We start from the raw sequence: 16,925 nt of genomic DNA on the forward strand, positions 1-16,925 counted from the left end.
TTTGTCAACGTGACACTTTTTTACTGATTGGCCGTGTCGGGTGGTGGAGGGTTACGACACATTTATAAATAACGCGATCTAAACCCAAAAACGTTGATTATGAAGTTTAATGATTATCAGACTTATTACGAGCAAGTTTCCAGCCCTCTTCCAGTCCACTACTGAAGGTCATCCAATGCCGTGCCAGTCAAGGGATTTGTTCAAACCATAGTTGCTCACGCTGGTCAGTGCTAGTTGTAGGCAGAACTACCGTGTACCCGGGACCAATTCAGATATTCCTCCCACGCTGATGTTAACCGTGTGGCCGGGAGTCAAACTCGTGTAAAGTCTGTAAAGGAGTGCATTAACCACTGTGCCACTGCAGCTCCATCCTCTGTGGAAGACAATTTACACAGAATTAAATGCTCAATTGACATCGCTACCTAGTATGTAGACCATTTCTCTGGGGAATTAATACAGTGCTCAAAATTAGATGATGGAAACCCCGGGGGAATATCTTTACAGCTGTATGTCATTGTTGTAAGCCTCATTGCCAAGGTTTAAAAGCCAATTGACGGTACACTTTAAAACACTGGAAGAACAACACAAAGATTGCGTGCATTCACGGGCAAAGTGTGTTCCTGCCCCAGTCCTTTCACATTCCCACAATGGAGCCCAACTCTCACGAAGAAAAAACAACCGTTATCTTCCCACCAAAGGGTTACTCGTTTTAATGAGCCACAGAGGAGGGCCTACGCTCAGTTGATCCCTGACCCAAGATTTGACCTCAAAAGCTTTCTCATTGTGAGTTGAGCACATTGCCACCACCACCACCACCCATACGTGCCCATGCACGTGAATGCGTGCAGCCTGTGTTTTATTTGTTACCAATTCACTGCTGGATGAGCGCCTCTCAAAAAACCAGTGTTGGCCGTGGCGGTTATTTCGGGATTCCTTCACACAAAGTGAATGCGGGTTGGTGACGGTTGGGACTTGGGTTGTGCTGCCCTGCCCTCTATTGCCCATTGTGCCTGTTATGATTGACTGCTGCGCAGAGTGATCACACTTGTTCAAGTACTGCCCAAGCAAAAATTCTGCTTAGCTTCCGAGATCTGACAAAATCGGGTGCGTTCCCGGCTGATTTGGTCACAGGTTTTCCCTCAACCTCCTTCGCAAACGTGATGACTCCCGAACTGATTCTGGCACAAATAGTTCAATTTCGAGCGTTCGTTCTTTCTGTTTCCACCGCCGCTGCCCTTTCGCACCGCTTGTCTCGAGCGCAGCCCCACAGATGAGACCATGTACAGCCCGGCCATGATCGCGCTGGAGAGGATCCCGGACAAGTCGACCTCGATGATGCCCATGGTGGCGGACGAGAGCCACAACGGGCGGCCGAGCCACTGGGCCGACGCGGCCACGACGCGGCCGAGGACGCGCGAGCGGCACATCGCCGTGCACCGCCGCCTCGTCATGGTGTTCGCCATCTCGCTCGTCGCGCTCATCGTGGTCACCATTCTGGCCGTGCTGCTCAGCGTCAACCTCGAGGCCTGTCCCCCGCCATCGTCGCCGCCGGACGAGACCCAGCAGCCGGCGACCGCCCGGCAGCGGCAGCAGCGGGCGGAGGCGGCCCCCTCTCCGACGACGGCTACGCCGGCCGCGGAAAACCAGCCCTGGGAGAACGCGCGGCTCCCCGGCACGCTGGCTCCTCGGCACTACGATCTGCGCCTCTCCACGTTCATGGACAACTTCACCTACGCGGGCCAGGTGGGCGTCGTGCTCGAGTGCCTGCGGAGCACCCCGTACGTCATCCTGCACTGCGACAGGCTCAACATCAGCAGGATCGCGCTGAGCCCCGTGAACGTGAGCCGGCACAGCAGCACCAAGATCCAGGACTACTTCCTCTACCCCAAGCACCAGTTCTTCGTCATTCTGCTCAACAAGAGCTTCAGTGCGGGGGACGTGGTCTTCCTCAACATCACCTTCCAAGGGATCATAGCCGACGAATTGCTGGGCTTTTTCAGGAGTTCGTACTCGACGCAAGGGACACGGAGGTGAGACTTGAGCTAACTTTAACTGCTGAGAGTTTGGGGTGTTTTCGTTTTGTCCACTTGTTGTGTCGTTTCAACGTACGTTGTGCGTTGTCGTCATCGTCTTAATGCAAATCAGACCTTGTGTACATCAAGAATATTGGGTTGGCCACTTACATATACCCCGCTATTTAAGAGGTGTATTTACATTGATTGTTATACGTTTCTTGTTATATGTTTGTGGGGCATATGTAAATGGTTCACCCAGTATTGTGTGCATCGATTACGCATGGTGACACACACGCAGACACGCGTGGACTCTTCCCTTGCGCTTCTCCACTGCACGTGCTCTCTCAGGCGAAGGGACGACAATTGTGAAAGCCCGATGCCCGTGCGCGATGGGTTATGTTACGCGGGTGGTGCCGAATGTTCGCGATCCATCGAAGTGTGAGTTTTCCGCGGCTGTGGATCGCTGGCAGACGTGGCACTCCATGGGCTCAGCACATGTACGAACCCACGCAACAAGGCCTCAACATCATTGTCATCGGCCATGATCATTCCACTGTCTTGGATGGTCCCGGGTGCAGCAATCCATCTTCTTCCTTCACACGATCCGATTTCACCGCTCCGCCTCCGTGGTGGACATGCTGCTGAGCATGCTCCCCGCTGTTGCTGTCACTCGTCTCGCATCATCATTTTGATCCTGGTTCGTACGCATGTTGAACTTCTGTCGCACCGTGCGGAGCCAGCCGTGCTAATCGTACGTAGCCAACCGTGCTCACGGCTGGCAGAGCTACGCACACGCGCACGTGGTTTCCCGTCGTCTCCCTGCAACTGTTATCTGCACTCTTTCAGTGAACTTGGAAAAACATGACTTTTCCTTTTCTTGAATTTTTCTTCAGTCAAACTTTACGGGCCTTCGTTCGGTTCTTCGGTCGTCTCATCTAGTCAGTCTACATTGGTTTTCACAATGGCCCGTCAACACCAAGTCCCTGTCTGGTAATGTGTTTTCCATTTTATGCCCATGCCGTTATTTCTCGAGTCCAATTTTCTTAAACAGATCTCCGAATCTGAATCTCTTTTGTCTAAATCCCCTTTCTCGTGTTTTTTTTAATGAAAACAAAAAAAGTTCGTGCAGTCTCAGTGTAGCCATCCTGTCCAGTTGTGATTATATTCAAAATATTTTTTATTTATTTTAGGCCTCGGTTTTGTTAGATTTTGAAGCATCATTTTTCATGGAGTCATAGAAATGTGGTGTCTGATATAATCAGTAGACTTTTCCAGAATCTGATTGATTGTATGTGGTTAATGGTAGAGACATCTTTACTCAACCCCGCTTGCTTATTTGGATGGTTGGCCTCTAAATCTTCCTGGATTATTTTCCCAGTGATCTGTGCAATTAATATGTATGAGGTTAACAAATATGTATGAGGTTAACAAATGTGACATTTTTCTAGTCCATTTTTATCACCGTTTTTGAACGGATGAATGATTGGTGCAAAATTTCATCGTTAAGATATTTCATTTCCGCGTACAAAGTTCCTCAATTTCTCGAATAATTTTGTTCCAACAACTGCTCACATTTCTCTGAAATTTACCGTTAGGCAATTCCACCTGGGCTAGAAGATTACTTTTTTTCATGCTGTGATGGGCAGTATTTACTTCTTCAAGCATGACGTCTGGTACTTTTTCCTCTGCACCTCAAACGTAGGTGGATTCCTTTTATCTACAAAGAAGGAATTTAGAAAATGGATATAGAGGCGCCAAATTCGAGAAACTCAAATGAAAGTTGACGCGATTCTAATTGACAAAAACCGAGGTTGTCGGAGGCTTATGTCCTCAGCAAGTTCAACACGGGGAGCGATGGCCAGCTGGTGCAATGCAATTGCACATAAACCGACGTTGGTTAATATCGGCAGGTAGCTGATTTTAAATAAAAATGCCTCGATGAACAAAATGATTAAAATAATGCCGCAACTTCATATCGTGCTGATGGGCACGGCAATACACCGGTGGTTCTCATCGGGGGATGCGTTGACGTCGAAACGATGTTAATCAAAACGATTTACAGGGCAGGTGGAGGCGACAGATACGAGAAAGGACGGATGCTGCTGTCGGCAACATGTGGGTTGAGATGACACAAATCAGGTCGTGGCATTTGTAAGGAAGGTGACGACGTATTTGCCAACGACGTAAAAGGGGGAAATGTAAATCGGGGTGTTACTGTTTATAAAGCCCGTGGACAGGTTGAGGCAAAGTGCGGTGCGAAGCAAGTTCAATATATTCTAGATTTGAAGCTTTCGTGACTGCAAGGATTCATATTCTTAGGTTTTTTCGGTAAAGTCACGTAGGTAAAACATTAAAATTAATATTTTTTATTTTATTTTACTTTTATTAATTTTAATGTTTTACCTACGTGACTTTACCGAAAAAACCTAAGAATAAGTTCAATATAAATACATTCAATATACATACATTAAATGATGAGAAAAACAACGTGAAATTCAAGAACATACCTGAAAAGCTGATTGAAGATTTCATTGGAAGTAATGGGTGGGGAGCATGAACGCAGCTAATAGGAGGTTGATGATCGGTTATTCACAACTGGCAACCCCCGAAGGAAGATAGAACCATAACACACGATGGAGATGAAATATTTAAAATAATGGAGGAATTTTACGCGGATCTTTCTTCATATTTTGCAAACAAATACCGCGATGCAACAGACGGTAGGAAAAGCAAGCGTGGCAGCTGGTGGTAACGAAGTTTTTGCCATATTGACGTCATTCTGAAAAATGTTATTGACGTCTCCGGCAGAAAGAACGGGACACGTGGAGAGAGAGAGAGAAAAAAAACCTTTATGATAAATTTGGCAATAATGTTGCAAGAATGTGGCATGCTTGTGGAAGAGAGTCCACACGAGGCATCTTGGGGTAAGGGCTGTATTGCCTCTAAAATTACAAAAACAAAGATTCCCTGTATAGTCTTAACAACCATTTTGGGCAAGGGCTGTTAGCGAGCACCACATTTAGGCCGGCGCGGCACACGAAGGGGGTGGTTTTGCCAGCACCACGCCCGGCCGCCTTTATCTCCCTCATGCTGATACGTGCACATCGCATCAGATACTCTTTTGAGTCAATCTAGGGGAGCCCTGGTACCGGTTCAGATAATCGTCACTGGTTGTGGCCGTGAGCGGCAATCGAACTCGAGTTGGCAGTTCCGAAGCGCAGGGCGCTAACCGCTGCACCACCGCTCCCCTATCCCTCACACTCCAACACACGCATACTCACAGGAAGCCGTCTCTCTTTCTCTCCAAGAGCTCCGAGCTCACGTCACACCGTCTTGTTTTATCCTTCTCCCCCGAATCTTTTCAAACCTTCCAGAAGGCTCTTCTCAATCCTTTCCACCAATCCTGTCCCTCGGTTTCTTTCTCAGCCTCTGCTCGTTCTTTCTCCCTCGTTTGCATCTCCCGCGTGTCCCCTTTGATCCCACGGCCAATCACACGCTCTCACTCCCCTGGCTGTACCTCTGAAGTCATTTATTCATTCTTTACTTAAGGTGTCCTTATGTGACCCCGACATTACTTTAAGGCGTCCTTACGCGACCCTTACACTTGTAAGCGCCCTGTGGTTACACGTAACCCCCCACTACATCATCTTACAGCTGCCACATCAGTTCTGATTGAGTGGAATATGGGCAATAAAAGAGGCTGCGGTTTAAGCTATATTACAACTTATCCTCGTGTAACCTCGAGGCGTGTATATTGTGTACTAAGGCGTACTAAGGCGTAGCACAAACATATCAAAATAACATTGTAAACTCTTTCTTTCATTTACACCGAGAGACAGAAAGACGAACGCATGGATTGGAGAACATGCATCAGTTGCAGACGCCATATTGACGAGAAATGCAAGTGGGCTTGGGTAGGGCAAATCATTAGGTGCTGCTGCTGCTGCGTTGGCAGTGGTGCACAAGCAAGGAAGATGGCTCGTTGTCCGAAACGTCACCCGTTATACATTTCAAATTTTCAAGCCACACCGTGTTATTGACGAGGGTGAGTGTTTGGGGGAGGACACATTGCTAAGAAGGGATGATGGGCCCATGGTCAAGAGGAGTTTGGAGTGGCTTTGTCAAATTGAGCGACACCAATGTGCCTTAAAAAGAACGAATTTTAATCGGTATATATATAAACAAGCAATGACATGGATCAGAAATATCGACAAAGAAAATTGTAACCAAAGCTGCAAAGTGTGCAAATAAGCAAAGGTGCGGAAATGTGCACGCTTGATATTACACTGATGGCAGCGCATGGATCAATAACAGGTAGGTGGTCATGGGCAGGACAGTTGGTAGACTGGATGATGGCCATTGATCGAGACTAATGGCAGAGTGACGCTAAAGGGGAGAACATGCCTGAAAGGATCTTCGTTCGTGAGGAGATGGAGCGACGGATTGTTGCATTGTAAGACTGAGAGAATGGCAACAGTTTGCGGCCAGCCTCCATCTCGCAGTGGACCGTTGGCCATGGCTGATGATGATGAAATAATTCGACATTTAGGGACCTCTGCTTTCTTGCATCTGCAATTCATCCATTGCATGCAAGCTCCTAAACATGTAAAATCCCAGCAACACACTGAAATCCCAGCTCACGTGCACGACTATTCCTTTATCGTATTCCCGTGGAGCAAACAGCGTTTCTGTTCAAGTAACATAAAGGTCACCAGGGAACACGAATGGAAATGCTGTTGTGAATTATGTAATGCAATACCAATCACACGTGTGCTGTAATCGTGGGCAAAATTGCTGTCTTGATGATGATTTTTTTTTAATGAAATCTGCATGCGTAGGCTGGCTCAGTGGTAGAGGGAATGGCTCGCAATAGGAAAGTTCAAATCCTGGTTGGGGGTCGACTCAGTCCATCATCCCTCCTGGGGTCGATAAAAGAAATATTGCTTTGTGGAGAATCAGCAGTGGTTGTCCTTTGGATAAACTTGGCCCCATCATAGTAACGTGGAATTTCCACCACTGGCCCAGGGCTGTAATGTAAACAGTAGATGAGCACCACCTTCATGCTTATTATGAGCAAAAAATCACTTTAACCTTTGACCAGAAAATATTTTTTAAATCTGTAATTATTTGATACATTTGAGAATAACCCTGCTTGTTATCCACACCATTCATAGGTGCATAAGCAGCGACAACATACGTTTGCATGCACATTTAAAGAGATTTGTGCACACGCTTTGAATAACGAGAATTTATCTTTTAATGTACCAGCGCTGAAATGCACACCTATAAAGGTGCCAGAATTTCTTGTGTAAGTGGCATCACGGGCTACAGAAAAACAAGCCTCACACATACTACACCTTCATGAGTAATCACCTCCCTAGCGGATGCGTATAACAATTTTGACATCAAGCTTGACCTTTGTAATATATATATCATCCAGGCACAGACATGCAATATATGACATACAGCGATTCATTTGCATGTGTTAACAGACAAATCAAAAGCACCATGCAACCCTGATTCAGAATTCCACCGGATGATTTACTTCCATTCCAAAATATCTCCATTCCCTAGTGTTAACTTTAATGTAGAATTATGGTATAAGGCATGAAAAATTTGTACAAATTCCCAATTACCCTAAACAACTTTGAATTTATAGTACACAATCGACTATCTGAAATGAATATGGCAGTGGCTCTTCTTTCTTTTTCGTTTCTTCTTTCCCCTCTGTGCTTGTCAAATTTGACAAAAATTGGACTCGAGACAATTGACCATGTCAGGTCCTCGTGCCCTTTTGGCCACAATCCAAGCCTCTGGCTCGCCACGGAGCTTTCGATGCATCGCCATGAGGGTGCCATCATGGGCATCATCGGCGCCCGCCTCTGGGCACTCGGCTTCAGGCTTTGAGAGTCAAATGCATTTTGGTTGAAGGCTGTGCGAGGTTTCCGTACGATACATCAAGCGCTTAAGCACGTGACTCGTGCTGCTGGGCTTCCGTGCCGCACTGAGGATGTGTACCTCCAGTGGAGAGGTGACGAGGGGGGCATTACGGTGAAGCGGCATTTCCCCGCACCTCCCATTAGCGCGGTTAGCTACGTACGGTGCGAAAGAAGTTCGACGTACATACGTGCATACAGTTTAACGTACTTTTAATTCATTGGGATGCTGCTGTGGTGTAGTGGATAGCACACCGAGCTTGCAATGTCGGAGGTTGTATCTTGAAACAATGGGGCACGTTTTTGAAATCGCCCCCGCGTGAATGAGTTGTTTTGGGGATGCACCCTTCTACTTTAAACAATTCATTCAAAGTTGGGTAGTTTCACGAAGAAGACAACTGAAGTTAAAACATTTCCAAACCCATCCGACCAATACACTTGGGGTGTCAGTGTGAATCCCATTATTTGCAATTTAATATAATATGGCGTATATATATGGAATAAATTAATGGTTTGACACATACGTCAAACTCGATGCACCGTTGCCATCCCAGCGCCGATGAAAGATAAACATTTTTCCAGCATTTCTCCCCTCGTAAAGAAATCTGGCGGTATTATTTCTGTCTGAATCGCAGTCCTAATTGGTTAACATACTACGCTCAAATATAAAGCCACTTGAATCGTTATACTAATGATTCGCCACGTCTTCATGGTGTCTGAAATGTTCATCCAAAATTCACGGAACTGCCCAGTTACGTCCTTTCATTATTGTATACAATTGATGCAATGCTCTGATTCTTTTACATTGACAGATGTGAAGAGTCAACATTTATTTTTTGTATCACGTTTAATTAATGAGCACGTATCCTTGCCTAAGCCCCCTTGTAAGTAAGATAAAGTACAATTAAAATCATTGCATATTAAATAAATTATGTTCATCACTTTATTTTTACGTGTCTATGGATTTTTGTGGCCATTTAACAAAGTGCAGTTTCTCTCTTGTCATTTCACACAGTGGAATGTGGAGGCTTCATGAAATATAATGAGTTTGTGTATGATAGACTGAGCATTGAAGGATGCCAGTAGGAAGCCTGTGATGTTTGTTGTTACTTGATTGTTGTCTCCCAGTGATACGTGGCTCTACTATTGTGAAGAGCTCAATAATAAAATAAGCCTCTCTCTGTGCCAAGATAACAATCCCTTGAATAGAATATATTTGTTGTTAGTGCATAAAATGTCAACATATTTAATTTTAGTTTTACAATAAAAAGGCAGGATCCGCATATGTGGATATAGAATATATTTATATATATAATAATAATTGTGTCCATTCCAACTGGGTTCTTGGCATCATGTCGAGATGAAGAAATTCTGTTTGGAATTCAGTGACTGGTGTATCTCATGTCAGGCAAGAGCCTGTGACAGGTGGCTCGCAGAACTACTTTCGAAGTCACTTTTATCCACGTGTTGTGGCACACCCTGCGGTGCCCATCAAAGATTGTCCCCTGCATGGCAACAAGAGTCATTATTATTAGTTCTTCGATGTGGACTATGGATCATTTAGTGAGAAAACATATTTCCCGCAATGTTTTTTTTTCTATGTGCAACCATTGTTGACTAGGATGAGACCGACTTATTTGATATGTGATAGGTTGGTTTATTCATTAGCGGCTGAAACCACTACGAACCAAAATCACGATCATTGACCAAATTTGATCAAATCTCGGAGGCCAAGCAGGTTGGACCTGGATGGTAGTTGGACGGGTGACCACCAGGGTTTGCCAGGTGTTGCAGTCATTGTGCTGCAAGGTGGCCAGGGAGATGGAAGTGTTTGGAGTATTACCCCTCATAGACCTGGGGCTTCAATAATCGTTTTAATGAGCCTTTTCAGGATCCTGGGACCTGCCTAGGTAAATATTTGGCACGGCAATTACTAGTTTAAACCACAACCTCTGAAGGGCGAGCTCAGTGCTGTGGCACGAGTGCAAGGCCCTCTGAGCTACCCAGCCACCTAGAAATTTGCACCAACCTCGGCAAGAGGCATGCATCGTTAACCTATTGGCTATTTAAGAGGGCTTCTGCTGAGAGGTGGCTGAGTGGCCCAGAGGTCACGAAACTGCGCTTCTTGGCACTGCTCCGATTCTGGATTATGATCAAGACCATGGGCCGAATTTAAGCAAAGTTCTCAAGGATAGTGAATTGATGGTCTAAGCCCAGTCACCAATGACTGTCCAAATGCAATTTATCTCATTTAAAGTAGGGGTTTGCACTTCATTTGGCAAAATTCCAGCTATGAGAATGATAAATAATGGTTTGGATACCATGTGACAAATCTTACTCGCCAGCAGTAGCATGTCTGCCTACTACTGTTTGAACCAGAGGTCACTTGCAGAGATCTCGTGATAAAGGTGCCACTGCAATGCGAAATTTCTGACATTTCTTGATGAGACACCATAGCACTGTCGTGGGGGATGGGGGGGGGGAATAGACGAAAACAAATCCCAAAAACAAGGGTGTTGCATGTATGTTAAACTTCTTTCAAGGACCATATGTAGCCAACCAATGCTTATTGCATACCTGTCAACCCATATGGTTTACCCGTATTCTTGTACAGGGAAATTGAGTAAAACATTTTTTTGGTTTCTCCCTTGACATGGGACTTTGCTGAATGAACATTGAGATTTATAAGGGCACGGGGTGACCAATAAGGTCTGAATTAGTCTGTAATAAGGTAGGCACTGATAAGGGGTTGACAGATATGTAATCGGAGCTGTTCCCGCCATGTATGCGTGGCGAGCCGTGGCCCACTGCCTGGGACCCGCCGGAGCTAACACGGGTCCAGCGTGCGCCCAGGTACCTCGGCGTGACGCAGTTCTCCCCGACGCACGCCCGCAAGGCGTTCCCCTGCTTCGACGAGCCGCTCTACAAGGCCACCTTCACGCTGAGCCTGCACCACGCGGACGCGATGCTGGCACTCTCCAACATGCCGCTCGCCAGCCAGGAGCCGGCGCCCGAGCCCGGCTGGGTGGTGGACCACTTCGAGCGCAGCCCGCCCATGTCCACCTACTTCTTCGCCTGGGCCCTCTGCGACTTCGAGTACAGAGAGGGCATCACCCGCAACGGCATCAAGGTGGGTGGGAGGCGCCGTGGTATGCTGGTGACGCGTTCGCTGCTCCATCGTCCGTTTCGCCTCGCATGCGCCGGTGGGGCGGTGGCGCAGCAGTTAGCACGCCGCGTTGTGAACCCACGGTCTTACATTTGATTCCTGCCTACAGTTCGTATCGGTAATGTCTCCAGCTTCTTGTTTTGTCTTTTATCAGTAATCCACTCCGTAGTGAATTATGTTTATCTGTCATCCCAGTACCAAGCACTCATTTATATGGCTGAGTAGGCCTGGGTTAGAGCCCAGGAACGGTTCAGTTGATACTGCCGTTATTAGCAAGTGTGAACTAAAACTAGGTCTACCATATTTCTGCAATGCACTACAAGCCATCACCACCACACTACATCTCCCAACAACAACAGCAGCCGCCATTCTCTACTTAGTGGCGGTGACATCACCACAGACCTTGTGCCAACCTAGGTGCACATACAAACACATACACAGTCCAGCATCAAAATCTCATAATCCTCGCTTCAATCAAGGCCGAGTGTCTCCCCCTTTCAAAGGAACATAATTTGACAAATTTGGCTGCCGCCCGATGATGCCGGTTGTAATTACTGGCGAAACGTCGTACTCAGATTGTTAATGTTGTGGCTTGGCTCTCCAACACACCGGTGTGCTGTACTAGTAACGAATTGGCATGTTCTGTTTACGTGACAAACCTTACTAATTGGCCGTGTCGGGTGGTGGCAGGTTTAATGACACATTTATATTTACGCGATCTAACAAACAAATTTGCTGTATTATGGATGATATTGGTCGCTAAAGCCTCCTACGTGTTAAACGAACATGAGAATAATGCTCATTCATTTTTGGTGGTGAGTCTGGTGCGAATTCCACATTTTTTTTGGCAGGCCTCACGTCACGCGTACTACTAACAATTTAGCCATCCCACAGTGTTACCGATTTTATGCGCTGACTGACATTTGAACTCCCAGCCTCGCCGACCGTGAGACCACAGCTCAAACCGGAGCCGTCTGACCATTTAATGAACAAACGTGTATGCTGCACGAGTGGGAAGTCCATTGAGATTCAGAAGCACACGCCAACGATGCTCACCGCATCGAGCGTTTTCAGACGCGCTTCTGTGGCCGTCTGGAACGCTCTTCCTTCCGATATTAGAAAGCCACTGGAGCTATGCACGTGAAAATCTAGATTGAAAACTCATTTTTTTAGAACTGCTCTTCGTGTATAGTTTGTTGTCCTTCTCCTGCACCTCTGATATGCACGGTTGGCTATGCACGGTGTGAAAGAAGTTCAATGTACAGTACATACATACAAGACATGATTATGAAATGAGACTCCCTTCAAGCATTGGACTATTTTAAATGGCAGAGTAGATGAGCAGCCAAATTATGTGAATATCGGGTCAAAGGTTAAATTATTTTCATAATTGTGATCTCCTTCCCATACATTACATTCCATAAGCCTTGAAATGGCTCCTCATTTCTTGAAATTGGTTGAGGTCTCAAAGGAGTTCTCCAGACGTACATACAGACTAGCCGCTTACTACGTAGATTGTATTGTGGTGGCGCATGCCTGTAAACCAGTATTGTCAGTGGATCACATGGGGATAAAGCCATCGTATGCACTTTCATGGCAGTGAACTGACTTTAAGATGCAGTCCAGCAAGTAGGCTTTTGACTGTCTAAATTTGTCGAGCAGGGTTGACAATTCTCACTTTTAAACATTTAATAAACATAGACACTCCGCTTGTCTACTCCCAAGGTCCTTATTTTGAGATATACTGTACATGCACTCATTCTCATGCCATTGTGTGATGTGTAATCTACGCTATATAAAGCATATGCTGCTCTATCAATTGTAGTTTGGTTTATTTGTCCACCCGTGAAGACTGAACGACTGCCTTTGAAGGAGGTTTAAAATACAGAATTCTCCACAATGCTTTCGATAAATGTGTAATCAACGAATGAAAAATGTAATCAATATTGCATTACATCCCATGAATTAGCAATGCCCAATGTCTGTATTATAAATAGAATATTGTTGAGCATTTTCAGAGAGCCCCAGACCCGTGATTAATCACAGGCCTACTTTCCAATTTATTAAAACAAATCCTAAACCAGTCCACATGTTTTCGTGTTGTGTATAATTGTATTTTTTTTACTCCCATCACGGCAGTTTTTCTTGGAAGCTTGGAGGAAAAGGGCCTGACCTTTTGACTATGGTGGCATCGGCGTCGGGGGGGGGGGGGGGGCAGGGGGAATGCAATAATCATTTGAGCAGCCTACGCGAATGTTTACAACGACGAAAAGTATCATTGCGGGGGGGGGGGGGTCTCGTAAACCCTGCGGTAACAACAGCAATAATATTTCTCATAAAGCCGCCGTTCCCATATGCACACACGGCTCCCCCCTCTACCCATTACTCTGCGGATGGTGGCTAGAGATCACATTAGATGCTGGGGGGGGGGGGGGGGGTCATAGGCATACGCAGCGCCTCGCGTGTCATCTGTTTGTATAATTAGAGCACAGTTGAAGTGGGTTTTCTTTTTGAATGTGCGAAAGTTGTGCATAGACATCCGGACGAATGGAACTGTTTGGGAGTCGCTCATTACACAGGCCAGGTGGTGCAATGGCAGAGTGCCTGAGGCACAATTTATCGTCCGCGGGGGATCATGAGTTCATATCACAGATAAGGATTAACCCTGTGCATGTTTCCTTCCAGAGCTGATAAAATGCGTGCTCGTCTTGGGCGAATATTAAGACAGTAACACGCAAATTTACGTCTCTCCCCCGTTAACGTCATTTCTAAAATACATCGTCACTTTATGATTAACTTTCGATTTAAAGCTTTCGTGACTGCAGGGATTCATCTTCTTGGTTCTTTCGGTAAAGTCACGTAGAAGGGAAGTAATAAAATAAGAAAAATAGAACACAATAAATTAATTCTCACGACGTTTTAGGCCACAACGCAAGCAGCCGTTTCGGCCACAACGCAAGCAGCCGTCTGCTTGCGTTGTGGCCGAAACGTCGTGAGAATTATTTTATTATGTTTTATTATTTTATTACTTCCCTTCTACGTGACTTTATGATTAACACCACTATGTAATTTGCGTCGACCTCAACCCCACACTGACGTCGCTGACCGCATCACGCGTCCTCTCTCGTTATCCTGTCGTCTCTCAGCCTTCGCCTCCATCACCCACTACTATGTCGCTTTGATTGACGTCGTTTTGATATTCGTCCTTGCACCTTTCAGGAACGCATCCCCCGACTTAAACCGGGGTATTGCTGCGTTACGATGTGTGCCCAGGAATGCCTCAGGGTCCTGACAAGTTTTTGAATGATGGGGGGCAATAGTTGCTGTGTCATTAATTTGCGGGAGCATTTTCACATTTGGCAAATCGGATTAGCCGATGGGCAATTTTAGTGTGGTGGGGTAGTGTGTGTGTACTTGCACCCCTTCCAAGTCATCTGACCAGCGTGGAAGAGTAGGCCAAATGCCGTCTCGAGGTGTTCTCGAGAGCAGTGCCTCTCAACATTTTTTGGCGACTGTACCACCCCTTGTTGAATTTTATTTCAACCGAGTCGCCCCTTGCCTGACCCAACATGGTTCCGAGAAAAAAAAAGTATGAATAATGAACATCAATTACACCATGGGAACCTCATTTGCCAGTAAAAATATGATAATTAGTTTTTTACCCTTCTATCTGGCAACAAAACTGACACCTTTTTACAAGGAGTCATGTTTGCATAGACCACAATAACTGCAGTCATAATACAAACAAATAACATAACTCTGATAATGTGCACTGTCCTTGAGGCTCTAAGGAAAGCTGTCTCGGGTGTGGACCAATCAACTTCAAGGACAGTGCATACATTATCAGAGTTATGTCTTTTGTTTGTATTATGACTGCAGGTATTGCGGTCTATGCAAACATGACTCCTTGTAAAAAGGTGTCAGTTTTGTTGCCAGATAGAATGGTAAAAAAACAATTATAATGAACATCAATATTTAACTAATTGTCCGTTTTGTGAAGTATCCTAACTTAGCGAGTAGCTGCAGGCGAATAAAAAATAAAAATGCAATGCACGCCAGTCGCGTCACTAAGGTTGGTGTCACCCAGTGCGGTAACTCGTGGTGTCACCCCCATGGACCTCCTCCCGTACCAGACCGTACAGAATCCTTAGTAATGTGTTTTGTACTAATGTTACTCGTAAATCGTAATTCGCGTAAATCACTGAATGTAATGGCAATAGTAGTGACGTAAACAACTAGCAACATTAAAATTATACCTTCATATTACAATGTCATACGTACAGCCCAAATGCATTTACTTTTACATAGTTTCACGTGGTTACAGTGAAAATTCGGTAACAAAACAATATTATTTGAAGTAAAAAACGTTAAAACATTTAAGAACTACTGTACATTAAAATCAGATATATATTTGGAAGATAGTAATGTTTTTAATGAAAATTTTAAAAGACAATTTTTTTTAACTGATTTTAAGATTGAAGTTATATTTCTAAACATGTATCAAGAAACATAGCATTTCCTCCCACTTAATGTTTGAAATTGTCAATTTCTCTATTTTGTTATCAAAGAGTTAGAAAATCAATATTTGTTCTACATGTAAGTTTATTATCATTTTTTTCCATAAAATAACATATGATATAGTTGTACATTTCTTAAATGTCATATTTCTTAGATTATATGAATACTAACAACAAAATTGTTTTGTAAAATCTTTCTACATTGAATTACAACATTATTAGTTACAACATTATTAGTAATGGAGCGGAAGCCTTTTTAGATTTTTCTCATTCTTTTCCTTTAATTGATACTTCATTTTCCAAAAAGTTATTGAGATAGGTTCACACTAATTACCACAATATTGTAGCTCAAACACCAGAAAATTTGACAAAATCAGCGCCTATAAAACCACGAGCAGCGACGAACACAACAGCGCGTGCTTGTAGCGCGTGCAGACGAAACCACGTGATTAGAAGCGTCACTGTAGTTGGGTAACAATGACAACTCTGACCGGAAGGCATTAGAAGGTTAAAAGTAATATTTAAACAAAAACATTTTTAAACACGCTTTTATGAAATGTACTAGTAATGGAAGAACTCCACGACTCCAGAAAGTGGCCCTGAAGCTTGCCATGACGTAAGGGACCGTGGCCAATTACAGCCAAGGTCAGTTGACCGTGGACAATTAGACCCAAGCCGAAACATAAAATATAAAAAAGAATGTAAAAAAAATATATGTTGTTTTTTATGATAGAATATAATATTGGCATCAGTATGACATAAGTATACCAGACAATTTCAACCGAGAAGATGGATTCTGGCTTAGCAATCATTGGAAGGACGTAATAAACCATTTCGGATCTTAACTGATTGTGTTCACGTTAACGGTGACTTTCAGACCGCGTTCCACTCACTGGCATGGTGCAGTGTGCAGAGTAATGTATGGTGTCGTAATTGTACAGTAAACATATAGCAGTATGATACACATTAGGGTGGGTAGAATAATACATAGTGTTATATTAAAATGGATAAGGCAGCAACTGCAGCAGCAGCAGCAAGTGCAGCAGCAGCAGCAAGTGCAGCAGCAGCAGCAGAAACTGCAGCAGCAGCAGCAACTGCTGCAGCAGCAGTAACTGCAGCTCCCTTTGATGCTGTTAATCCTGCATAATGCACATGCATATGCAGTACTAATCACATTCCTGCATTTCCCATAAATATGCTAAATTCCTGTTGATATGCAAATTCCTTTGTCAATGCGCCCAGCTTATATATATGCTCCAAGCCCGTGTGCTGTTTCATTCAGACTCTGTCG

General features: G+C 44.7%; 1 protein-coding gene across 1 annotated transcript in view; it reads left to right on the top strand.

Annotated features, from left to right (window-relative positions):
- The window catches only part of TRHDE (thyrotropin releasing hormone degrading enzyme), a 230,742-nt gene that overhangs the window by 4,517 nt on the left and 209,300 nt on the right, over window positions 1-16,925 (top strand). Inside the window, 2 exon segments of the mRNA XM_061566705.1 lie at window positions 1,263-2,030; window positions 10,805-11,081. Of these exon segments, the coding sequence (XP_061422689.1) occupies window positions 1,263-2,030; window positions 10,805-11,081 (1,045 nt within the window).

Source organism: Lethenteron reissneri, chromosome 37, assembly GCF_015708825.2.
Source record: "Lethenteron reissneri isolate LAM-NWPU_2019-01 chromosome 37, ASM1570882v1, whole genome shotgun sequence".
Lineage (NCBI taxonomy): Eukaryota > Metazoa > Chordata > Hyperoartia > Petromyzontiformes > Petromyzontidae > Lethenteron > Lethenteron reissneri.